This window comes from Piliocolobus tephrosceles, chromosome 3, assembly GCF_002776525.5.
Source record: "Piliocolobus tephrosceles isolate RC106 chromosome 3, ASM277652v3, whole genome shotgun sequence".
NCBI classification, from domain to species: Eukaryota; Metazoa; Chordata; class Mammalia; order Primates; family Cercopithecidae; genus Piliocolobus; species Piliocolobus tephrosceles.
In genome coordinates this window covers 99,075,773-99,102,411 of record NC_045436.1, presented here as the reverse complement: position 1 = coordinate 99,102,411, position 26,639 = coordinate 99,075,773, and the positions used below count along the sequence as shown (strand labels likewise).

The following is a 26,639-nucleotide window of genomic DNA, read 5'->3' as shown; positions in this document are numbered from 1 at the left end:
AAGAGGAACTGTGCTCATTAATTAAAATGATCTCTTAAAATCATTTTGAGTTATCACCTTTCATGTACTAAAAAATAATATGAACTACCAGAGGAGAGGCAATGTAGACTGGGTTTACACAAAGGTTTACACAAAAATTGGTGTTCAAGGTTGTCTTAAATCAGAGGGAAAAGAGGAAGTAGAGCATGAAAAAGGGAAGACTAAGGAGAAAAAGAGGAAGATATCTGCCTCTTTGTATGGTGGCAAATTACTGAGGTATTAAAAGACTTTTTTTTTTTTTTTTTTTTTTTTTTTTTTGAGACGGAGTTTCACTCTTGTCGCCCAGACTGGAGTGCAGTGGCATGATCTCAGCTCACTGCAACCTCCACCTCCCGAGTTCAAGCGATTCTCCTGCCTCAGCCTCCCGAATAGCTGGAATTACAGGTGCCTGACACCACACCTGGCTAAGTTTTTGTATTTTTAGTAGAGATGGGATTTCACTATGTTGGTCAGGCTAGTCTGAAACTCCTGACCTTTTGATCCACCCGTCTCAGCCTCCCAAAGTGCTGGGATTACAGGCATGAGCCACTGCACCTGGCTAAGACTTTTAAAATACTGTGCCACAAATACTAACAGATCTACATAAGATCTCTGTTTGCACGTAATGTAAGTACTCACTGCTTAATATCCACAGGGAATGCTCATTGGTATGTCTCTATCATATCTTTCTGCGCCATTGTTTTCTGCCTCTGTTGACGGACTGAGAGCAAAGGGAATATGTCTATTACTTTGCTACACTGTTTGAGTATCCACTAGAAGGAGGGAAGTGCCTGGAAATGAGGTCAGACAGGTAGACAGAGGCAAGATCAAGAAGAGCCTTCTAATGTCATGCAAAGGAGGTACTGAATTTTTTTTAATGCCAGGAAGTATTTGCTATTATTTAAAAATCTGAGTGGCCACAGCAGTAAGTTCGAACCATTTTCTTCGCTTCTAACCCAGAGCCACATAATTTGACACTTGATATATTTTTATAATTAACTTCCATATTTGTTCATAAGCAGAGAGAGTACTTTGTTTAGAGGCAGGAAAGCTGCTAAAGAGTTTTTTGTAGATTGGTTACACTTCTGTTTAGGAGGTTTAGTGATTGATTTGATGGAGGAATGAGGGAGAAGGACAAATCTAAAATACTTTCTAGCTTTGTAGATAAGTTATAAAGGGGGAGAGTTGTCATATTTCCTAAAATAAGTCACTGGTTTGTGGGGAACAAAACAGTTAGCTCTTTTTCTTTTGCATGTATTGTTTTACAGTCTAATCCTTTCTCTTCTCTCCTGAAATCTCTACATTGCCTCCCCATCCCTGGTTCGCGTGGTCAAAGAAATTAGCTCAGCCGTTCTCTCCTCTATGTCCAGAACTAAAGTTTTCCTGGCTACCAAATCTGCTCATCAGCATACAAACATGCTATTTCTCCCATCTTGAAAACAAAAGCAAAACACGCACTGGATCACACATCTGCTTTACCACCTCATTTCTCTGATCATCACCAGAACAAAACTCTTTGAAAGAGTTATACAGGCCGTGTTTGCCATTTCCATTTCCTTCCATTCTCTCTTGAATACACTTCACTGAAACTTTCGCGTTCTTCATGTTCCCCTGTCTCTCTCCTTCTCCTTTGGCCTCCCTATTCCTTGAGACACAACAGTATTAAAATTAAGCCAGTTGATAACCCTATAGCATTCTCTAAGTGTTCAAGTGTTCACTTTAAATCAAAAGCTAGAAATGAATAAGCTTAGTGAGGAAGGCATGTTGAAAGCCGAGATAGGCCAAAAGCTAGGATTCTTGTGCCAGTTAGCCAAGTTGTGGACACAAAGGAAAAGTTATTGAAGGAGATTACAAGTGCTACTCCAATGAACACATGAGCGCTAAGAAAGCCAAATCGCCTTATTGCTCACATAAAGTTTGAATGGTCTGGATAGATCAAACCAGCCACAACATTCTCTTAAGCCAAAGCCCAAAATCCAGAGCGAGGCCCTAACTTTTTTAATACTGTGAAGGTTGAGAGAGGTAAGGAAGCTTCAGAAGAAAAGTTGGAAGCTAGCAGAGGTTGTCTCATGAGGTTTACGGAAAGAAGCCATCTCCATAACACAAAAGTGCAAGGTGAAGTGGCAAGTACTGATGGAGAAGTTTTCACAAGTTATAGAGATCTAGTGAAGATCATTGATGAAGGTGGCTATGCTAAACAACAGATTGTCAATATAGACTAAACAGTCTTCTATTAGAAGAAAATGCCATTTCAGACTTTCATAACTAGAAAGAAGAAGTCAATGCCTGGCTTCAAAGCATCAAAGGACAGGCCGACTCTGTTGTTATGGGCTAATGCAGCTGGTAACTTTAAGTAGAAGCCAGTGCTCACTTACCATTCTAAAAATCCTAGGGCCCTTAAGAATTATGCTAATTCAACTCAGCCTGTCCTCTGCAAATGGAACAACAAAGCCTAGATGACAGCACCTTTGTTTACAGCGTGATTTACTGAATATTTTAAGCCTACTATTGAGACCTAGTGTTCAGAGAAAATGATATCTTTCAAAATATTACTGCTCTGTGACAGTACACCTAGTCACCCAGGAGCTCTGATGAAGATGCACAAGGAAATCAAAGTCGTTTCCATGCCTGCTGATACAACATCCATTCTGCAGCCTGCAGTCATTGGAGCAAAGACTAATTTCTGCTTTCCAGTCTTATTATTTAAGAAATTCATTTCGTAAGGCCATAACTGACCTAAATAGGGATTCCTCTGGTGGCTCTGGGAAGAGTACATTGAAAACTTTCTGGAACGGACCCAACATTCTATATCCCATTAGGAACATTTGTGATTTATGGGAGGAGGTCAAATTATCAACATGAACAGGAATTTGGAAGAAGTTGATTCCAGCCTTCATGGATGACTTTGAAGGGTTTGAGACATCACTGTTGGAAGTAACTGCAGATCTTGTGGAAGTACCAAGAGAATTAGAATAGAAGTAGAGCCAGAAGATGTAACTGAATTGCCACAATCTCATGATAAAACTTGGACAGGTGAACTGTTGCTTCTTATGGATGAGCAAAGAAAGTGGTTTCTTGAGATGGACTCTACCTCTGCCGTAAATGCTGTGAATATTGTTGAAAGACAGCAAATAATTTAGCATATTACATAAACTTAGTTGATAAAGCAGTGGCACGCCTTGAAAATATTGACCCCAATTTTGAAAGAAGTTCTACTGTGGGTAAAATGCTATCAAACAGCATCACATGCTACAGAGGAATCTATCATGAAAGGAAGAGTCAATCTGTGGTGGCAAACTTCATTGTTGTCTTATGCTAAGAAATTTCCACAATAACCCCATCCTTCAGCAATCACCACCCTGATCGTTCGGCAGACATCAACATCAAAGTAAGACCCTTCACCAGCAAAAAGTATAGCTAGCTAAAGACTAAGGTGATTGTTACCATTTTTCAGCAATAAAGTCTTTTTTAATTATGGTGTGTACATTGTTTTTTAGTCATAGTGCTATTGCACACTTAAGAAATTACAGTATAGTATAAAAATAACTTTTATATCCTCTGGGAAACCAAAATATATGTGTAACTCACTTTATTGCCGTTGCCTGAAACCAAACCCTCAGTATCTCTGAGGCATGTCTACAATTACTTCATTGTATATTAACTGGCACAGCTATGGAGAAGAGGTCATGTCTTTTTTTGCTGGTGACACCTACAACTAGGAGTTTCGCTAGTGAGACAGATGTCTGCATCTGTGCTTTCGTACATTCTCAGGCACATCTTCCATTTGGAGGGATAATATTTAGAGATAAAATTATGTTTTGGCTATGAGAACATAAGCTATGTTCTCCATATGAAGGACTTAGAATGTAAAGAAATTATGTGTGTACATATATATACACGACACACACATATGTTTTTCTTGAATATCTTATGTTAAATTATATGGTTATCTAGCTTTCAATGGCTATGTATGTGGTTAGCTAGACCAGCAGAGGCAATAGCAGTGATCCAAACACTTAGTTCAGCTCTAGTAAAGAAGGCATTCTCTCAACCCCTTTGATACCAACTTTAATTTTTAAATTTTATTCAGCCTGTTTAGCGTTTTGATGCACAAAATTTGCTTTTTACCATTTTTGCTGTGTTACTTCTTTTCTGTTTGTTTTAGGTGCCCATTATGGGCACACCACTCTACACTGTAATTATCAGGAGGCTTTATTGGCAGGGCATTTTACAAGGCTATAGAGACATGGACTCATAATAAGTACAGGTAATGCTGGAAAAAACTTGATCCTGATTTAACAGAGTCCAAATCCAACAACACTGTCCAGGGTAAGCCTATGCTTTGCAGGCCAACACCTGGCATCAGGCAGGATACCACCCTTAAAATAAATCTTCATTATTAAATAGATCCAGGGCTCTGAAGTCATTTTTGGCAATGTATTGTGTAAAGGTGAACATAAACAGTGGTAGAATTATTCTGATATGACGTACAACTTGTATAACCTGTGTTGATATACAAAATTTTTAACTGACATTTTGGGCTTACTCTCACTTAGGCAGAGAGGTAGAGTGTGAAAGAAAGACCTCTGACTTTGTAGCAAAAATGACTTGGTCTTGTGCTGGCTTAGGAGCAGTGATTCCTTGAGCAAGTTTCTTCTGTCTTTGCTTTAGGCGACTGGTTTGTAAAGTTTCAGCATAAAGTGCAAACACACAGGGTGATTTTGAATTCCTAGTGAGATGAGGAATGTGGCAGTGCCTACTGCAGAGCTCTCACTTCGTGGGGGTCAGAAAATGTCCACTTCCTCCTTCTGAGAATGTTGCAAAGCCAGACAAATGGAGGGATGGAAAGTTAAACAACAACAGTAAACACTGAATGTACCCTGCCATGGGAAAGACAGCAGGCTCTTTTCTGCTGTGTAACCTTTGTGTCTCTGGCAGTTTTTAAAGGGCTTATATGGAGACTTTGCTCACAATGGCTATGTGCTGTTCTGTCTCTGGACAGAATCTTTGTATCTCAAGGGACAGAAAGATCTAATAAGGCAAAAAGTCCCTTTAGTTCTAGGTTTAAGAGCTTTACCTCATTACTTAAAAGCTAGTGTGGCAGAGAGTTTACTATTTGGCAGGAGGGGAATTTTTTTTTTTTAATTGTTCAAAGAGATGAGAATAAATACTAGGATCAACAGTTATGCCAAGCATTTCCTCATGGGGAAGAACCCCAGTCTCAGGTTGACTGTATTCCCACAGGATGTTCCTGGGGCAGGACAGCTACTGACCCCCAGAGACTGGATTTGCCCTGGCCCCATCTGGGGAGTGACCATCCTGCCTAATAGCACAGAACAAATGATCAGGACTTCAGCCTGCTTCAATATTACCTAGACAGCTGGGAACCTGGCACATGGGCACCCACTTTCACATACCTTCAGCAATTACATATTCATTTGCTTTTAAAATGCTTTAAAATTCATGTACAGTGAAACACAGAGATCTTAATGTACAATTTGATGAGTTTTGAAAAATATGCATATATCTGTATAACTAATTCCCTAATCAGTCCTCACCACCCATGGGCAACACTGTTCTTATATCTGTCATCACAAATTAGTTTTGCTTTTTCTTGAAGAATCTACTTATTTTTGGTACTGCATTATTATTCACTTTTCCTTGATACATAGAATTTTTTTTTTAATGTTGCATAAGTGGTTCTTGACTGTGAAAACTTGTTACGAGACTTATAATCTAAGTCCAAGAAAACAACTTTTAGCAGCCACGTTGGATTGTCTTTGTTTCTTAGAGTTATAATTTTGAAGTTGTTCCATTCCCTTTGATGAAAATGTGCATTAAGAAGATAAGCATACTTATGAGATCTAAAGACTAAGCATTGGTGTGTACTGGAGGACCCTTGGTCTCCATGATTCCTTGAATATAAAAGAATAGTCCATAAAAGCCTATAATTTGGCTGGGTGCGGTGGCCCACACCTGTAATCCCAGCACTTTGGGAGGCCAAGGTGGGCAGATCACAAGGTCAGGAGTTTGAGACCAGCCTGACCAACATGGTGAAACCCCGTCTATACTCAAAATATAAAAATTAGCCAAGCATGGTGGTGGGCGCATGTAATCTCAGCTACTCAGGAGGCTGAGGCAGGAGAATTGCTTGAACCCAGGAGGCAGAGGTTGCGGTGAGCCGAGAGTGCGCCATTACACTCCAGCCTGGGTGACAGAACAAGACTCTGTCTCAAAAAAACAAAAAAACAAAAAGCCTGTATTTTATACTAGGGCTGATTTCACTTTTTCCTGTGGGGATTAGTAGAAAGAATTGTAGCCCTTGGAATCAAGTCTGGAGAGTGTCTGGGTCTGCATATTTCTGAACTAGTTATGTAAGTTTTCTGAACATCGGATTGCTCTGTGATAAAATGGGAATGATAATTAAAGGATTATGCCAAAAATTAAATGAATGAACAGTCACAAAGTGCCTATTACATGGCAAGCCCTCCCTCCCTTCTCCTTTTGTTAATGGCAAACTCTTTAGCATTTGAATTTTTCTGGTTTTAGTGAGGAGGAGATTTCTTAACTGTATTAGAAACAATGGCATTGATCATGTTATTTCTGAAGCCAGTTATCTTCAGGGCACTGCTTTTTTATGTCTTTCAATTCCTTAGACGCTTCTCTCCAACTTACTTGGCTGCCCATTCGTAGTCATGAAGGCTGTGAGAGTAAACTAAAAGCACCATTCTCTTCTGTTTATCCTTGTCTCATCCCCCAACCATGGAATATCTGTAAACATTCTCTTGAGATATAAAGTAGGTATAAAGATAAATAGCCTGTATATACAGAAGGATAAAATCAATTTACCAGTCACTTAAAGAAATATCTAACTTTGATTCTAAAATCCATTAATAAGAGCCCACCCTAAAACCATAACTAAAATGGTCAAAATTGGCTAATGTACATATAGACAACACAGAAGAGGATACCAGGTTAGCCAATAACAATAAAAAAGATGTTCATTCTCTCTAGTAATCAGGAAAATACAAATTAAAGCAACAGTGATATACAGTTTTATACCCATCAGATTGACAAACATTGAAAAAGTCTGATAACACCAGACGCTGGTAAGGATGTGAGGTTAATGGAGATTCTTACGCCTTGCTAGTAAAGGTATACATTTCTGTAATCTTTTTGAAGATTTAACCAGAGAAGTTGCTGCACATGTGCACAAGAAGAATATACAAAGACGTTTCTCAAAGATTATAATAGTAAAAAGTTGCAAACAACTCGGACATCCATTCTTTGGCGATCAAATGAATACAGTTTGATATGGAATGCAATATTGTATGTAAAATGAATGAACCAGATCTATATGAATTGACCTTAAAAAACAACATTGAATATAATTGGAAGTTGCAAAATTTTTCATATGTATTATTTCATTTAAGAAACCTTTTTGAAAGATAAAAGTACTATGTTTTGTGTATAGATTTATATATTTTTTAACAGTATGATGAAGAAGGTTGACTATGGTAGGAAGAACAGGAAGAAGAAGAATGAGTCTGGGAAGAGGAAGTCCAATTTAATTTTATCTTAATTTAATAGTATTAATAAAGGAAACATCACCAAATATTAACATTTAGTAATTCTATATTAGTAGTTCTCAATGTGTCTTTTGTCCCTGGACCAGCAGCATTTATAATCATCTGAGAACTTGTAGAAATACAGGCCCCAGTCTGGATCTACAAAATTTGAAATTTAGGGAGTAGACCCACGAAACTGTGTTTTAACAAGTATCACACTACCACTGTTCTAGATGGCAAAGGCATGGATGCTTACTATCTCATTCTTTGTGATTTTTCTATACTTTTTAAATTAAAAATTAAATAATCTCAAGCTTTTCTTTCTTTTGTCTTCCAGTGTTACCTTAGGCTATAAGTTTCAACTCCATAATTAATGGCTTATTAAGAACATAAAGTTTTTTCTTCCACACAAAGTTCTCAGATATGGATGGATTTCTTAATCTTAAGTAAAGGCTAGAGCCAAAAATGGGAAGACATAATTAATTATTATTTGAATGTGCATTGTTCAGTTAGTACATCACCCTAAAAAATTTTATTCTTGCTGGCATTTCTCCCATTATCATCAACAGCAAATACTATTCAACCTTTGAGTACATGTAAAACAATGCAAAGTGTTGTTAGTAGCATAAAGCATAAAATATAAATCATGTCCTCAGAAAACAGTCTACTTGCAGGGCTAGGATGTGAGTAAAGAAAATGAGCTTAAAAGGTGAAAAAGGAATACCCTGTCTGATGTAGGGCATATACAACTGCCACACAGAGTTTCGAGGGGTAGGTTTGAAGGGAAGATTTTTTGGAGATTTGGCCTCAGTAGAGAAGGTGGAAGGTGATATTTCAAGGAATTATGTGAACAAACGACATGGCAGTATTCTAATCCAAAGACCCATGTAAGTGATCTAGTTAAGTTGAGGGTATGGAATGTTAGGTAGAATCTTTAATTTCTATTCTGTAGATGGGTGAAACCATTAAACTTTTTGAGAAATTAGGTGATCTGTGTATGCACAACAGTGCCCCAAGAATATAAATTTGGCTGAAGTGTCAAAGATAGACTGAAGGCAGAAAGATGATTAGGAATGAGATGTCACGTTCTTCAAAGACAGTGAGGATTTACATAGTGAAACAGAAGAGATAAAATGAGGTGTGGAGAAGAAGAAAAAGAATGCAAGAATATAGGAATCATAATTGGATGGAATGTATTGGTTTCTTAATGCTGCTGTAAAAAACTACTGGAAATTTAGTGACTTAAAATAGCACACATATTTTATTTGAAGCTTTGGACTTCAGAGTCTAAATCATTCTCAGTGGGCTAAAATCAGGGCATCTACAGGGGTGTGTTTCTGTGTGGAGTCTCTAGAAACGGACCTGTTCTCTTGCCCCTTCTAGCTTCCATAGGCTGCCTGTACCCCTTTGCTCATGGCCCCTTCCTCTGTCTTCAAAACCTGCAGAATAGCATCGTCAAATGTTTCCTTGACTCTGCCTCTCCTGCATTCCATTTTTCGTTACAAGGACCTTGTGATTACATTGGGCCCACCTAGATAATTCAGGATAATCTCCCTATCTCCAGATCTTTAACTTTATCACATATCAAAAGCCCCGTTTGTCATTTAAGGGTCACATATTCATAGGTTCCAGAGATTAGGACAAGGACGTCTTTGGGGGCCATTATTTTGCCTACCACATGGAATATTACCGTAACTTGATGATTCCTTAGGATTCAGAAGAGAAGTCAGAAAGCCTGGATCTGTTGTGTCAACTCTCTCACTCTCAGTTTTCTCATCTGTAAAGCAGGTGGGGAGAGGGTATGGGGGTGGGATTCCCAAGCCTAACACTGATTAGAATGTCAGCTCCATGAGGACAGGGATTTTCATCTGTTTTCTTCACTACTGGTACATAAAGGCACTTAGTAGTTATTGAATAAAGTATTTATGACAGAATGAATAAATGAGTCAAAGAAAAGTTTGAAAAGAGCACTAGGGAAAATTCTCCCCTAACTCGTCTATGTATTGTTAAGTTCTAGTTTTCTTAGTAAAGTTTGTATTTGGCTCAGATTAGACTGTCTTGAGTCCTGTCATTGCAATGGAGATCTTCTGAGGCTGAGAGAGAGGGATAGCTATGATTTATAGTTTGTCCTTTCCTCCTTTGCTTTTAGTTTCCATGCTGAGCATCCCCTGAACTGGGGATGGGGAAATGTATTGGGATTGATGTACGGCCTCAGAAAATGTCTGGGGCAGCTGCTTATTGAAGAAGAAATTGCTCACTGTGGCAATGATCAGTTGCCCTGAAACAACCAGCTGTCACATTCCATACTGCTCACCCAGTGAGAGTCAAGTCTTGGCCTTTGCATTCCTAAAAGAACACTCAGCCCTTTGAGGACATAACATCCATTTGTGCTGTGCATAGTGCCAGTAAAATAGAAAACAGAAAGGCTTTTTTGCGCTTTTACAAAAATAGCATGGAGTACCTGTATCTGAGAGTACAGTTAGCCAGCAGGTAGGCAAAAGTGAATGGACATTCTGATATGGAAGCTAATGCTTTTAGGGGTGCTGCCACTCATATGGAGTCTGACATATACTTAGAGTAAAAGCTGTCATTAAAAACGGACATTTCAAAGCCTATAGTTAGCAGTTACTTGATTTAAAGACAATGATCTAATCTGTTTAAAGAAGCAATGGATGACAGCGGAAAAAAGGACTGACTTTATATGAACATGAGGGCAGAGGTGCTAGTTTTGCTCAGGATCCTTAAAGTCAGAGAATTAAACTGTTATTTGTCTTTTACTGTGTATGCAACCCTGGACAAACACTGTGCCTTTTCTTCTATTTTTTATCTGTTTTTATTAGTGTCGTTTTTCAAATGTCACCCTTCTGGGGATGGAGGCACATATACATATTAGATACACAGTTGTCCATCAGTATACAAAGAGAGATTGATCTGAGGACTCCACTCCATTCCCTCATACCAAATCTGTGGATGCTCAAGTCCCTTATATAAAATGGTATAATATTTGCATAAAACCTACACACATCCTCTCATACACTGTAAATCATCTCTGGATTACTTTTTTTGTTACACATGTAGGACATTTGTTCTTAGGGAGCCACAAGTTTTGTGCCCCTTGTCACAGTGACCCCAGATGCCTGTTCCATGTGTTGTAAACAGAGGAGCCATTCTTCAGCCCCCTGCTCTGAGCACACCCCTAGATTATTTATACTACCTAATATAATGTGAGTGTTCTGTATATAATTGTCCTACTATATTTATTTGATGTTATTTTTATTGCTGTGGGTTTGAAAATTTTTTGTCAAATATTTTCTATCACAGTTTAATACAAAGGACTGACTATATTTTCCTGGGCTAATAGTCTCTTGACAGAACTTGGTTTGTTTTTCTTAATATTTATTATTTATTTATTTATTTATTAGTACAAATTTACAGGGTATATGTGAAACTTTGGTACATGTATATAATGCATAGTCATCAAATGAGGGTATTTCTGGTGTCTATTACCCCAATACAATACATTTTTGTGAAGTATAGTCACCCTCCTATGCTATAAATCATTGAATTTATTTCTTCTATCTTACTGTGTGTTTGTAATCCTAGCACTTTGGGAGGCCAAAGTGGAAGGATTGCTTGAGCGCAGGAGTTTGGGACCAGCCTGAGCATAGTGAAACCTCGTCTCTACAAAAAAATTTTAAAAATTTAACTAGACATGGTGGTACATGCCTTCCATGTAGTCCCACTGCTTGGAAGCTGAGGTGGGAGAGTAGCCTCAGCCTGGAAGATCAAGGCTGCAGTGAGCTGTGATTGTGCCACGGCACTCCAGCCTGGGCAACAGAGCAAGACCCTGTCTCAAAAAGAAAAAAAAAAAAAAAAAAGACTGAAAGGAATCATCATCTCACTGTAAATTTATGTTGATATGATGATGGACTAAAATGTTAATATAGTTTGATTAGTGATCGTTTAATAAGCAGCTGATTTTTTGTCTTTTTATATTTTTGAGTGAGCAGGAGCTTTCTCTCTATTTTCTTGCTTAGTACATTGCTTCATACAGTTCCAGGTACAGATAGCATATCAGTATATACTTTTTGTACTACATATTTATCAGAAACTTTGCATAATACTTTCTATATCTGTTTGAAACTCATCTTTCTTAAAACACAGATTTAAAGTTTATGTCTTTCCTTTGTAAGACTATTTATTAGAGAAAAAAAATTTAAATGTCATTTCTGAGACTCCTTCTCTTTTACTCACATTAAGTGCCCCTTCAGTGCTCCTAGCAATCCACGGCCACTGTTTCATGAAACTGATCCCACCATCCTACTATGCTATAAGTCTATGTTTATGTATCACTCATTCTTGATTCTGAGCTCCTTCAGAGTAATCACTTCCCCGGTTTTTTGTTACTTTTTGGTACATAATAGGCACTTCAGTATTTGTTGAGTGGATGAATGAATATCTGAGCATTTAAAATAACCAAATAATACTACTCTATATTAGACCCCAGTGAACTTCAAGTGGCTCTTATTATAGTTCCAGTGAATATTCCTAACTACAATCCAGACATTTTTGACTTTAGAGGAATTTTACTAGAAATTTAGTCAGTGAGGTTAGAGCATTTAGAAATCTGCTGCTGTTTTCAAGAGCTAAAGAGTATGTAAAAATAAGAGAGAGTTGCTCTAAAGGAAATAAAAAGGTATAGAATAATTGCATAATTCTGCTTTTAAAAACAATTAATATCCCTTTACCATATGGGAAAAAAAAAAAGAGAAAAATGTTAAGAAGACTAGAAAACTACATAAGACAATAAGGTATTTCCCCCTTTTCTTATTCTGCTATCCTAGAGGAGGATTTTATATCTTTTTCTTAAAGCTAAGATACTATAGTGAGCTGAGAAAACAAAGTGAACCATCCACGTAGAACTAAAGATACATATTTCTGAAGTATAGACAGTTAGAGGATAATAGCTTATTCCACTGATACTAAATAGCAGAAGAAAGGAAAGAGTAGAATTTATAAGTAATAAAGTGGAGAGAAGAGTAAGTTGAAGGTCTTTATAAGACTAAGGTAATAACTTAAAATGAAGGTGGAACTAAAAGGTAAGTAACTTCCAAATGCCTTCTCATCTATTTGAAATAAGCCTCAGCATGTTAATTCCTGTTTTGATTTTTCAGTACCCTCTTTCCCAAAAATAAGTCTGTTAAAGGTAAAATAATTTTCAAGGGTAGAAATTTCAAAAGAAGTTGGACTACATCCTTCCATTAAGAATTATTTTTGCCCCAGTGATCCTCCTGCATTCTTTCCATGATTGGCCAGTAGGTCCTGTTTCATTTTTAGTAAAAGAGCATTTTAGCCCTTTTGAAACATTATATTTAAAACCCATATAAAATGTTCACTTTCTTATATACTTTGTTGGAACTATAATCAAAATTTATTATTTATATTTAAAAACTATGGAAAATATATACTTAAAATGTGGTTGCTAAAATAATTCCATTCAAAATACAGGGTGAAATCACAGAATCAAACATAGCTTGGGCCCTAATAAATTAAAAATATTCGAATTCTTATTAGGATGAAAGAATATGGTAAATGATGTAAAGCTTGCTCAAATGCTGATGAGGGGTTTTGCTTTTGTTTTGTAGACTAGTGTTATTTTACAGCACATGCAGGATATCTTCTATAAATACATTTTGGTGAATTTTTACCACTAATTTCAGTCAATAAAAAATTTGTCACTTTTATCTCCTTATACCAGGTTGTTGGTGTAGCCCAGGCCATCAACAAGAAATCAGGAAACGGTGGGACATTTACTGAAAAAGATGAAAAGGTACCAAAACTTGTGTCAGGCATGAGCCTATTTAGGAAGATGCTTTTTCTTTGTAGTATATACACCTCTAGGATTAACTGTTGCTGATATTGTTGGTCACACCAAAAGATTAGAGTTAAAAATGATCTGAAAGGTTCAAAAGTGTATCTTAGGCTAAATGGAACGATGATTTCACATCTGAGTACTTGTGTTATTCAGTCAGCAGAAACCCCCAAATTCCCTCCTTGCTGTGCTGCCAAGCCTGCACTGGGCATGTTGGGGCCACACAGAAGGTGACTTACGGCATTTTAACTATCTCATTTACCTTTCATCACTGCTATAGAGATCCAACCTTGAGTAAAACCCCATAACAAACACTGCTACAAGTTCAGCACTTTTGGTTGGCTAAAAATTGGAATTGCCTCCTGGTGTAGCAAATTTCTGAATGTTTTATAAGCCTTGCACACGGACAGTGGGGCGCCAATGTGTGAATTCAGGCTAGATGATGTAAATTTAGCTTCAGAGAGAGCAACAGTGAGCATTACTTTATTATTCTTCTCGTTCAACTCTGAAGGAATACCTTCCACACACCTCATTGACATGCTTTCCATTTAAGGACAAAAGCCCTTAAAACTGTTGAAAAATTCATTCTATGAGTAGGTTTCATTATTTCTCCTATTGAATAAGTAATTATGTGTATATCATAGCCTACTGAATTATTCCTATTCCCAAGCCCATTGCTGTTTATGTTATTCCCCTGAAAATTAGTAGGAGCTTTTGAATTTGGAAGACATTCAAACAAAACAGTTATTTTTATCTCTGTGCTATAGGCTCTGCTGGCACCTGTGTTGCTCCCCTTGTTATAATTGCTTCAGAACATAGCAAATACTTTTTAAAAATCAGAGTAATAGACATCTAGGCTCCTGTTCTGTTCATGGCACTTGAGAATATTTGGTGTGAAAACATGGTTCCTGGATTGGCTTTATATTCCATTATTATGTTTATAATCCATTAGTATAACTCCTTCTTGAATCGATTTGAATTTTTAAGGCTCTATCACATTGTGGATAAGGTATACTGTCTAAATATTTATTTATATCAATAATTCATATAATTGTAAACATATTACCCTAGTATAGTAAAACGATGATAGATCCATGTTAAAAATGACATATTTAAAGTAATGTTTGCAACCTTATATAATATTTAACTTTATGCTTTTATTGTGGATATTCTTTTAACGAGTACATAAGCTGTTGTTTGCTGCAGTAATGAGTTACAAGGTATTCATATAATAGTTTCAGCGTAGATCCAAGTCTTAATATCATGGAGAGGCTAAACCAAATTTTGCATAGAATAAAATGTAATTTCAAGTGGTATAAAGAGGTCTTTATCTTAGTTTCTCTCCTTTTTCTCCTTATTGAGTTATACCTAATTTATACCTTAGGAGACTATTCCAGCACCTTTAGCTAAGACTTGGTTTATATCATCCTAATTTTATGTGGAACAAGCATCTACTCTTTTGGCTTTCTAACTGTAAATATTTGGGGATCTGTATATCAGGCAATATAACTAGACTGTTTTATATACAGGTTTTATTTGTCTATTCTCTTATCTGTTTTTTAGGACTTTGCTGCTTATTTGGCATTTTGTGGTATTGTTCTTCATAATGCTCAGCTCTATGAGACTTCACTGCTGGAGAACAAGAGAAATCAGGTTGGTCTGATTACTAAAGAAAGTGTATAGAAATACTTTTTAAAATTTGTTACATTTTTATCAAAGTAATGTATGCAGATTATTAAAAATTTAGATAGTACAGATTCAGTTTCTCAATACTTTATTTTTTCTACTAGTCATTTCTATTTCCTATTTTCCAGGCTTAGTTGTTTATCTTGTTAGACAATGTTCATTAACTTGGGAGATGAGGATTTATTTGACTTACACCACACCTTACTTGCCATTATCCTTATCTTACTGGAATCATTCTATCACTGTTTTAAGTCACTGTACGGGTTGCACTTGTGTTGTTAAATAATGGTTTTAGGTCTTGCTCTGTCAACTATAGATATTACTCTTGATTTCATACTTTGTAAGATGGGTGTCTTAGCATCCCCTGTTCTCTTTATCTCGTTTTCCCAACTACCACTCCTTAGCCCTGCTTTTCCCATCTGGACTTTTTCTTTTACAATTGTCCACATTGGTAATATATACTGTTCTACAACCGTGATGAACTTTTCCTGGGCTTTGTCTAGGTTAATTCTAAAGTTACAATTTTAAAGAAACTATTTATATGCACTATAATTATGTAAATGTTGTTCATATTATCTTTGTTATAGAACTTTTCATTTTTCCTGATGTTTCTGAATTTTTTTCCTTGAACTCTTTGCTCTAATATAGCCTCATGTTCTTGTTTCCACCCCTCCCCAAACTCCATTATATTAGGCATCCTGTTGAATTCCCCTTCTGCTTCTATTTGGAGAAGTCCAAACTGAGGTTCTCCAACCTTTCTTCTTCCAAGCTAAACTATTTAGCCCTATGCCTGCTACACTAGTGTCATCATAGAACTTTTCTTCATTGCTTTCTTAGAAAGATTCCACTATCTTTTAGATGTCCTACTTCTTTCTCACTTCCTTATTTTGTTGCAGCACATTCTCAATTAACTACTCAAGAAAGGATATTGGTAAAGTAAATTTTCTGAGTCCTTGCATGTATGAAAATATCCGGCCACTTTGGCTGGGTATAAAATTCTAAATTGAAAAATCAATTTCTCAGAATTTAGAAGTAGTGCTTTGTCTCCTAACTAGCATCCATGTTGTCCTTATTCTTGGCTCTTTTGTAACTATTTTATATTTATTATCTACAATATAAATATATAATATAATATATAATACATATTTTGTATTTTTATATTATATATATATCTATTTTGTCTATGTGTCTATAAGCTTTTCAGATTATTTATATTTGCTTTTGTAACTTAATTTAACAATATTATTCTTTTTTCATTCATCATGCTGGCATCTGTATGTTGGTTCATCTCTTTGGAGGTTTAAGCAAACTGTTCACTTCTGTGTAATTCTTTTTTCATTATTTCTTTGATAATTCATCTTCTCTACCCTATATTTTCTGTTTAGAATCTGTGTTAATAAGATATGTGACCTTCCATTGCCTTTAACTGCAGTGTTCTCCCTGTTCTATTGTTGCCATCCTTTCATCCAGTCCCTATTTTTACAAACAGATGTGATCACACCACTTCTTTCCTGCAGTGCATCACAGTTTAAACTGCTTCAAAAGACATACAGTACTTTTCAGGTTCTTTTTCTGCTTAATGTTGCAATCACATCTCCCAGTTCTCTTTATAGTCTATGCTCTTATAAAACCTGATCAAAACTTTCAGTATGCTACTTTCTCTCAATTCTATTATTTTTGCCTGAAATAGTTCTCTTCCCTATTTCACCTGAATGATTCTTACTCATCTTTCAGACCTCAGCTAGGATAGCATCACCTCCACTGAGTTTTTGGTAATACTTACGAGGTTCAGAAGAAAGAGAAATCTACCAGAAAAAAACACAAAGGAAATTCTTAAGACTTTGTTTACTTTGATGGGTAATATTTACTGTACTCTGTAAAAACATTGATAATGTTGACAAATGTTGATCTAAAAAGTTTAGAACAACATTAACAGTATGTTTTATGTACCAGATAGTGTTCAAAATACTTTATAAATATTATCTTAATCCTCCCAGCAGCCCTGTGATTTTAATGTTATTAATATCCCCATGTTCAAGAAATTTGCCCTCAGTCTCAAAGCTAGCAGGAAAGGAAGTCAGGATTAAAAACTGATTACTCTGGCTTCAGAGCCTGTGATCTTATTAACTATATTAACTATATTAACAGTCAATGGAGGATTCTGTTAATAAGTGGAGACATATTTAATATTTGAATGCAGACTTGATTATAACCTGCTAGGTTAAACAATTTATAACCCATATAAATAATTATGCTTTAATAATTACAAACAATTGCTAAATAATAAGCTCTTAATATTTTTGTCTAGGTGCTGCTTGACCTTGCTAGTTTAATTTTTGAAGAACAACAATCATTAGAAGTAATTCTGAAGAAAATAGCTGCCACTATTATCTCTTTTATGCAAGTGCAGAAATGCACCATTTTCATAGTGGATGAAGATTGCTCCGTGAGTACAGAGTATGACTTCTTTATTTTTAGAAAGAGAGAAACTTATATTTCTGTAAGCACTGCTTTTAAACCTCATTTTGGTCTTAGAACCCTCTCTCAAACCCAAATGCATATGAGTATGTATATAAAACCAATCAGGGTATGAGCTATTCTGGTTGAAGACAGGTAGGGGTGGAGGGTGGAGGGTGGAGGGTGGAGGGTGCCTCATCACCCTTTTTTACCTCTGTTCATGTCCCCATCCCACCCTCCTAAAAATAATTACCATGGGAATGTGTGTTTCTGCTTCTATCAATGGCCACACTATCTTCGTGGAGAAATATATTGTCATTACAGTGTGCTGACTTTTCACGGTCAGGAATACTGGTGCCCTAGTTGCTATGAACAGACAGACTAGACTCCTCATTCTGAATGGGTTGGGTATAAAAATTTCTTCTTGCCAGAAATTGTATAGAAACCAAAAGGCATAGCCCAGTAGGAGCATTACTAATGGTACCTATAAGTCCCATATTTTTACCAACAATGGAAAACCACCAAACTCTTCTAACTAGTAGATTTCAGTCCACTGATTTTGTAATGTGAAGAAACATTTTCAGGTGTCTGAGAAAAGATAGAGTGTTGTCACAGAGTGCTAGTTACACCAGGCCGGCTGTCTTGAGTTTGCCAGTAGAATCAGGGCCCCTGGCCTAAGGCAGTTTTTCTTTATGCACTTTCTCTCCCTTCTCAACTTATGAACCACTGTTTCTGGGATATTTCTTTTTGCTGTAGTTGTTTGTTTTCTTTTTCCTTTAGTCCCTAAGAGTAGGCTGTTCATTTGTGGATTAATAGGAAAGAGAGTGTGGACTACCACTTGTATAGGTCAGTTATAATCTACGTATGATATCTGAAGTTACGTTCTGGGGGGAAGTAGAATAATAAAAGGTATTCAATATCTAATTTATATTAAGAAATTTTAGTTGATTTAGATATAAGGACTATACCGTATGAGCCAACATCTCAATCATTTGGGATGTGTATATATGTCAGATGAATGCATTGTTTAATACAAAATTCTCATTAATACCAAATGAGAACTCACTAGGCTAAAAGGTAATCAGTATTTTCATAGATACTATTTCATATTTTTCAATCAGTTATAAAATCTTTAATATAAAGGTGATTATAATATAGTAGACATCATTTTAAATTTCAGGTCAGAATTCCTTAATGCAGTATGTCACTTAACCTGTAATTTTTGCTCTATGACCCACTTTTTGCATTTAATTTTTGAAAGTTATATGTGAAGCACTACTTTTTTTAGACAACTTAAATACCACTTTAATTCATACTCAATGGATACTTCTACCAGTTAACACCTGTTATGGTAGTACACTGATTTGGATCAGTGCTTCTTGGAAATATAGCACAACAATATGCTTATTAGGATATTTTGCTTACTTTTTGACCACTTAAGTTGTAGGTTTTAGAAAAGGAATTAGGTGACTTTATATTCATTTGTATTACATTTATTTGTTGTTTAAAGATATGTCAACAGAGTGAGCAAAGGTGAGGAGGAAAAAAATGTACAGATTTCTTCTATCCCCAAATTAAACTATCATTTTTTTTTCTGTTTTCTTCCAATTCTATATAAATAGAGCATGAGTGTAATGTGCTGTTCTGCTTTTTAATGTGATTAAAAAAATTTTTTTTTTCTTTCTTATTTTCGAGACAGAGTATCACTGTATCATTCAGGCTGGAGTGCAGTGGCACGATCTCACTATCGCAGCTCGCACCCTCAGCCTCCCAGGTTCAAGAAATTCATGTGCCTCAGCCTCCCCAGTAGTTGGGATAACAGAAGCATGCCACCACAGCCAGCTAATTTTTGTATTCTTAGTAGAGTAGGGGGTTTGCCATGTTGGCCAGTCTGGTCTCAGACTCCTGGCCTTATGTGATCTGCCCACCTTGGCCTCCCAAAATGTTGGGATTATAGGAATGAGCCACCACGCCTTTAATGTAATTTCAGAAGTATTTCTCTATGTTGTTAAATTTTTCACAGTTATTTTAATAATCACGTAAAGTATTACTGAATGAAACATCTTTTTAAGAAGGAATTCTTTACCTGGGATTTAACAACAATCAATGTACTTAAGCTTAAAAGCCAAAACTTGAGAATTTTCAATAAGCATAAAAAATTTTGAAACTAATAAATCCATCAGTACCTAGAAAAGACAAATAGTACTTGTATAATCATTCTTGCAAGACAAAATCAGAAATTATATGAACGAAACTTTTATTTTAATTAAATGGGAAGCAGTTTTGAGGATGTCATAAAATGAGTACTTGGGTCTATTTTGTCCAAGAATAAGTAAAAATATATTACAAGTATTGGGGTCTTTTGTCAATTCCATAGCATGTATGTCTGTATCTAGATAGTTTTTATTACCTTGTCAAAATTATTTCTCAGTCTGTGTTGTCTATTTTTAGGATTCTTTTTCTAGTGTGTTTCACATGGAGTGTGAGGAATTAGAAAAATCATCTGATATGTTAACAAGGTAAAAGCACTCATTCTCTACTTGTCTTTATCACATGTATGTAATATTGGCTAAATAGTTATTTCATGACCAGTTTGATTTAAGAAATACAAACTACAGATTATTTTATTGTCTCTTGTCTTTTCTCACATTTCTGGTCCTAAATCTTCCTCCATCAAGATGGAGAGACTATTGACCACAGTGACTTGAAGTTGTTACTTTGTTAAGTATTTGTATTTAAATCAAAACTCATTACTAGACTATTATTTTGACAGTGTGGTACAAGGAAGGGCCTTTTCTCCTATTAAAGGATTTTAGGAATTAGCAAAGGGCAAGAATGTAACTTGGAGGCAGATGGGGAATTCATTTGACTCAGAAGGTAGACCTGACCTTAAGCCTTTACTGCTGACTTGGGCGTGAAGTGGGTAGTCTAGGGAGATAAACCATGGTTTCTCTAACCAGAGAGTTTTCTGATGTCCTGGAATTGGGGTTCACATGGTCATAATTGAATAGCTGACCTTTGTTTCCTTCTTGGCTTTGCTGATCATGCACTGAAGATTATATCCCATCTCCACACCTGTTCTATCCTAAGCTCCTGTGCCATTGCATTTTCTAGCAGATTTGACATTGTTTTAGTTAGTATTGAATCCTTTTGGAATGTATGAAAATGTGCACATTAATATATATTATTTTAATTTTATGATGCTGTAATACCTTTTTTCCTTTTTGAAAAGAAGATTTTAGAAAGTTTCTAGGTAGGACACATGTAAATATTTGAATATTTTACTTTTTGGTGTGCATAAATAATGAGTTACTATATATAGATAGAAATATATATATCTATGTTTATATAGTTACCTTTATCTCCATGGGACAATAGGAAAATCAGTATGATAGTCATATTAAAAGTTCAAAATGATTAATTATCTACATGATCTTTTAATATTTGTGGAGCAGCATATCCCTGTGGATTGTATTTTAGGTATTGGCTTTTGATTTTTTATTCTAAAATTCAGCCAGGCCCTGTAATTTCTTTTAGCAGTAGCTGGACAAATCCAGTGAATTGGTGTGATAGTGACCTCTACTGGTAAATATGCATTTAAAAAAACACAAAAATGTCTTGCTATATATGTATTTGTTTCTAAATACCACATTCCCTCTCTGTAGGCAAAATGGAAAGTATCTTTCCACTTATTGATTTAATGATTCCAAGACAGTCTTAGAATAAAGATTTTTTTTTTGTAAAGGATAAATAGGTCAGTGTGATTACCTTTAAAGAGACTAATTTACATGGATCATTTTACCTGATTTATTAATTGACTTTACAATAATGAAAATAATTTCAACAGTAATAGCTTATGTTAACTAAACATTTAAAGTTAGCTTTTGTTATAGTGATATAGTAAAAGGCCTCTGAGTTTTTTTTATTTTAATAAAAATTAGATAACAGGCCTAATTTTGCAATAACTGAATTTAAAATGGTGTTTAGTAATGTTAACATTTTGAAAAAGGGCAAAACTAATATTGATGCTTATTTTTCACCAGCAGATTCTTTATTATGTTTCTAAAACTGATTATTGGTAGGATTTAGGACTTCGATTCTCATTATTAAAAACTTTGCCAATCCAAACTTTTCCGTCTCTCCATTTGATGAAATGCTAGGCAATTTGATGTTATCAGTAAGCAAATCATTCCTTTTAGGAAGTTATTTATCAATTAAAAAGCATAGCTCATTTGAGATTTTTCCAATCAATCCACTAATGACCTCATAAATTAATATACTGAAGATGGTTTTGAAATGTTAAATGTAAAACAACATATTCAGGGTGAACATTACACATAATTATTAGAAGGATATCATAAGAGGGATAAAGCATAGTAAGCTCTTGGGAGTTGAGTTGCCCAGGAATTTCTGAAGGGAGGCTCATTTCCAGATGGTGGGAAGTTTTAGAATTTTTGTACTTCAATTCAAGAGCCACACAATTAGAAGGAAAAAAATGAGTATAATGTTGTACAGTTTATGTTAGCTCTTATTTTGAGAAGTAGGTATTTTAGTGCTATAATTCCATACTAATTAACTTTATGTTCATTCACAAATGCACATTTGTGTCATAAAATGACAAATACATAGAATTAATCCTTTTAGGTCACTTTCTTGGAATATACATATTAGTTTATACTTGTTATTGATTATCATATTAGAAAATATAAGTGTAATTAAGTAAGTAAAGACTACTACTTTAAAAAATTGTGGATACAGCGTAGAAGAATGTAGAAGTTAGACTGATTGTATTTAAATGTAAGTATTTAAGTTTCACCACGTAGTGGGCTTACTAGCTATGAGACTTCATGTAAATTATTTAATCTCTCAGAGCCTCAGTTTCTTCATCTGTAGTGGTAGTAGGATTATAGTAAGAATTAAATGAGATAATGTATATAAAATGCTTCAGAAAATTTCTGGCATGTAGTAAGTACTTAGTAAGTGTTAGCTATTATTTCCGTGTCTATTTGATTTTTTGTTTGTTTGTTTTGTTTTTGGTCTTTGGTTTACATTAGCCTGCAGTGATTCCCATTTAATTCTAAAGCACAGAAATTTATCTTTTCCAATTCCATGTACCTAATTCTGTCATCCCAACAATGCACTCATATACGGTTCATTGATACACATTGTACAAAAAGCCTTAAATGTGTGAGTTAGTCCAGGTCTTCCAAGAAACAGATGCCAAGATTAGATTAAATGTGCAGAAATTTATTAGAGAAAACACCCTGTGAGAACCAGAGGGAAGAAGCCAGGAAAGCCATCAGACCAACACAAAAGTCTGACCCAGAATTCAGGAGAGGAAGAAAGAAGGAAGGAAAGTTGTAAAGAAGTATCCTAGACAGCTGAACAGTTCTAAGGAAGGTTTGGCAAGGTTGCTGGGAAGTCCTCTAGCTGAAATTTACTGTGAGAAGAATACTGGACCTCCCAGGATTAGGCCTACTTTAGTGTCCCTAGTGTGCTCAGTCTTTTTCTCTGGGACCAGCCCTGGTAGAGGTGACCTCAGTGCAAACTTGGTGATGGCTTCTAGAGCACAGCAACTTGAGACATTGGTCAGCTACTCTTTCTGCAAGTGGAGCTCTGAGGCACATTCTAAAGGCCATTATAACATTCCCATCATTAAAAGAATGAGATCCATATTCCTTGTATTACCCTTTCAAAATCTTTCACTATCTGTCCTAGCCTAACATTTTCAGCCTGAAATCATCATTTTATTCTTGACAATCTGTAACTGTTTAGTGTTTCCCAATTACACATAGAACTCTTCCATGTCAGCAATGTGTTTTATACTGTTTTGTTTTGTTTTTTCCTGCCTGGAATACTCTACCTTTCATTCCTGATATCTCTCCTTTAAAAAGTCTCAGCCAGCTGTGAACTCATTTCTCTAATGCTACTTCTTCCCTATTCCACTCCATTTAAGTGCTACCTGTCCATCTTCTCCACCTGTGTGGTGCTTGCATTGTTACACTGTATCACTTAGGATTAGGCTTGACTATGGATCATGAAAACCCAAAATAAAAATAGCTTAAACAATAACACAGTATTATTACTGTCTCCTGTAAAAGCCCAGAGGTAGCCAGCTCAGGCTTGGTGCTATAGCTCTGCTCCAGAAAGGCCTTGGGGACCAAGACACCTTTGGGCTTTCTACCTTATTCCCTAGGGTATGGCCCTTTTCTTAAGGGTCAAGGATTCGGCTCCAGTCATTATATCCACATGATAAACAGTAGGATGGGGGACAGGGAAAGAAGGGACAGACAGCAGGTATCACGTGTCTCTTAGGAAGGTTACTAGAAGCCATCACAAACACAAACATTTACTCTTACATCCTGTTGTCTAGAACTTAACCAGATGGCAATACTAAGCCACTAGGGTGGCTGAGAAATGTGGTCTTTATTCTGGGTGGCCATGTATGTCCAGACAAACAGAAGGGGAGGAGAATTACCGAAGGACAACTGGCAGTCTCTGCGCTAGCCTCTACCCAAATAGTCCATGTAATTTAAATACATTATTCATTCTGTTTCAGTCTTCTACTAGATTGTAAGCTTCTATGACAGTTACTGACCTGTGTAAGTTTGTCTCCCATATACTGTTAAGGGTGCCTCTGATGGTTAAGGTATTCAATCTGTATTTATTGAGTTCAGGAACTAAAAATTTATCAACATTTCTTATAGAGTAAGAAACAAACATGGTATCATGTAACTTTAATAAATGTAATGCTCAGTTTTCACTTAAAATAACCATTGGAAAAACCTAAACATTTCAGGGAGTTAAATAAGGTATCAGGTATTTGTTGATTTATAAATAGTTTTTCTACTTCTCCTTCTGTATATTAACTAGTGTAAGTCTGAATTTCTGATCTCTGACAAATTGCTTAACCATTTTGGATTTTTTTCTGGCTCCTACTCTTAAAATAATGATGATGATAAGAATAATAATGGTTATTGATATGATAATTATCATTTTAAAAGAGATTTTACGAGGATACTTACTTCTCCAATGTACTTCCTTCTCCTGGTGGTCACCTTTTCATTTTTCTTCTTTTCACTATAGCTTCTTATTTTCTTCTCTCTAGGCTGCTGCTATTTATAAAATATTTGTAGTTTTAAATGTTGTTTTATTAAACTAAACCCTGCATTTATATAACTGTTTCTTGAGTGTCACCCAGATAATATGTGTGAAGTAGGACCTCAGGAGTGTATTAGATCTGATGTATATGATAACTGGCATACCTTCGCAGACTATCAGTCTAGTCTCAAGAAATATTCAAAGTTCATTTACTCTTATGTCACTCTTCTGTCATTTCCTTTTCATTCTTTTTCATGTATACATAATACTAGACAAGTGGTCAGTACTTGGTTTGACCAAATTTCACTTAAAGTAAAATGTACAACAAAGGGAAGACTGAAATATTTTGACCAGGAACAAGGCCACAGAGTTTGGGAATCTTCATGGAATCACCAGCACTGAAGAACGCCATATGAAACCACTGTCCCAAGAAGCAGCTGGGGCAGGTTGGGTGGGAGGGACAGAAGATAGGCAAAACATTGGAACTTTGGAAACTTAGAACAAGTGGACATTTTTCCTGAGATGTATGCCATTGTCACTCAGTATCCTTAAGAAATTGGTTCCAGGAACCCCTGCGGATACCAAAATCTGCAGACACTAAAGTCCCTTGTATAAAATGATGTAGCATTTGCCTATAACCTATGCACATCCACTCTATATTACTTACAATACCTAATACAATGTAAATGCTATTTAAAGAATTGTTATGTTGTACTATTGTTTAAATGTATGTTTTATTTTTATTTTTTTTTCTTTGACTTATTTTTGATACTGCAGTTGGGTGAATCCAAAGATGTGGACTTGTGGGTACAAGGGCCAACTATATTTTATTTTGAAATGTCTACTATTGTTTGGTTTTCCTACTTCTTTAGTGATATTACTATTAAAATAAGCAGGTCCTTATAGATGGAGTAAATTTCCATAATCTGACCCTCTTTGCTGAATTCATCATCACCACAAAGGAACATACGGAGTTTCCTGATGAAAAAAACATGTTCCATTCTGTTTTCCCTCCCTTGCACTGACACTGTACCCCCTGGCATCAGATTAATCTTTCACGTTCACTCTGTTAAGAGATTGGAACATAAGTGGTAAAAATATCGTAAGTTCATAAAAATTTTTTGAGGAAGATAAATTTTTAATTTTTAAAGTATCATAAAACATCTCAAAGCAGAAAAACTGTGTAGAGAGGAAATTGAACAAACGGAAAGATGTTAAAGAAGACACGACAAAAAGACAGAAGGAGAAAGAAAATAGACTTGAGAGAAGAGCTTTAAACATTTTTTCTAAGCTGTTTGATTTTTCCGTTGGTCTTAACATATGTAAAATACTGTTTTATTGGGATGGATAGATAAACCAAATAATGAGGAAGTAAAACAAGCACTGGACCTTTGGCATTCTATAATCTGATGAGAAAATATGACATGAGGGGACATATGAATTTACATTAAATGACACCAGAACTCACCATGCCCATTTGTAATGAGAATAAGGCCATTCACTTTTATAAAACTTGTTGAAAAATTGTGGGATTTTGGTTTTTCAAAACATTTAAATTATAGTAACTGACAATGTTGTGGATCGTCAAACACATTTAAAGCTGCATTTTCCATATAAGTATATATTTTGCCTTATAATTTAAGGCTGGTATTTTTCTCCCTTAATCATTTATTTAACTGTTTGCCTATGCTTTTTTTAACTGCACAGAGGGAACTCATATCTGTTATTTTCACAGGGAACATGATGCAAACAAAGTCAATTACATGTATGCTCAGTATGTCAAAAATACTATGGAACCACTTAATATCCCAGATGTCAGTAAGGATAAAAGATTTCCCTGGACAGTAAGTAACCCAATTTTAGACTTGAAGCTAGAAGGCTGTTTTCCCATAAGATCTGTACTTACAGTTATTATTCTTGAACTGAAGGACTGGCTC

At 35.6% G+C, this 26,639-nt stretch overlaps 1 protein-coding gene and 1 non-coding gene across 3 annotated transcripts in view; one reads left to right on the top strand and one right to left on the bottom strand.

Moving 5' to 3' along the window:
- Positions 1-26,639, top strand: part of PDE5A (phosphodiesterase 5A) — a 134,093-nt gene that overhangs the window by 48,131 nt on the left and 59,323 nt on the right. For both annotated transcript variants that reach the window (XM_023220046.1, XM_023220045.2), the window contains exons 4-8: positions 13,345-13,416; positions 15,022-15,111; positions 17,453-17,590; positions 20,053-20,120; positions 26,438-26,546. In XM_023220046.1, coding sequence (XP_023075814.1) covers positions 13,345-13,416; positions 15,022-15,111; positions 17,453-17,590; positions 20,053-20,120; positions 26,438-26,546 — 477 coding nt within the window. The remainder of the gene's footprint in view (positions 1-13,344; positions 13,417-15,021; positions 15,112-17,452; positions 17,591-20,052; positions 20,121-26,437; positions 26,547-26,639) is intronic.
- LOC111547947 lies at positions 10,657-10,783 on the bottom strand. The gene has a single exon (XR_002733277.1). It is a non-coding gene; the product is annotated as a small nucleolar RNA SNORA11 (small nucleolar RNA).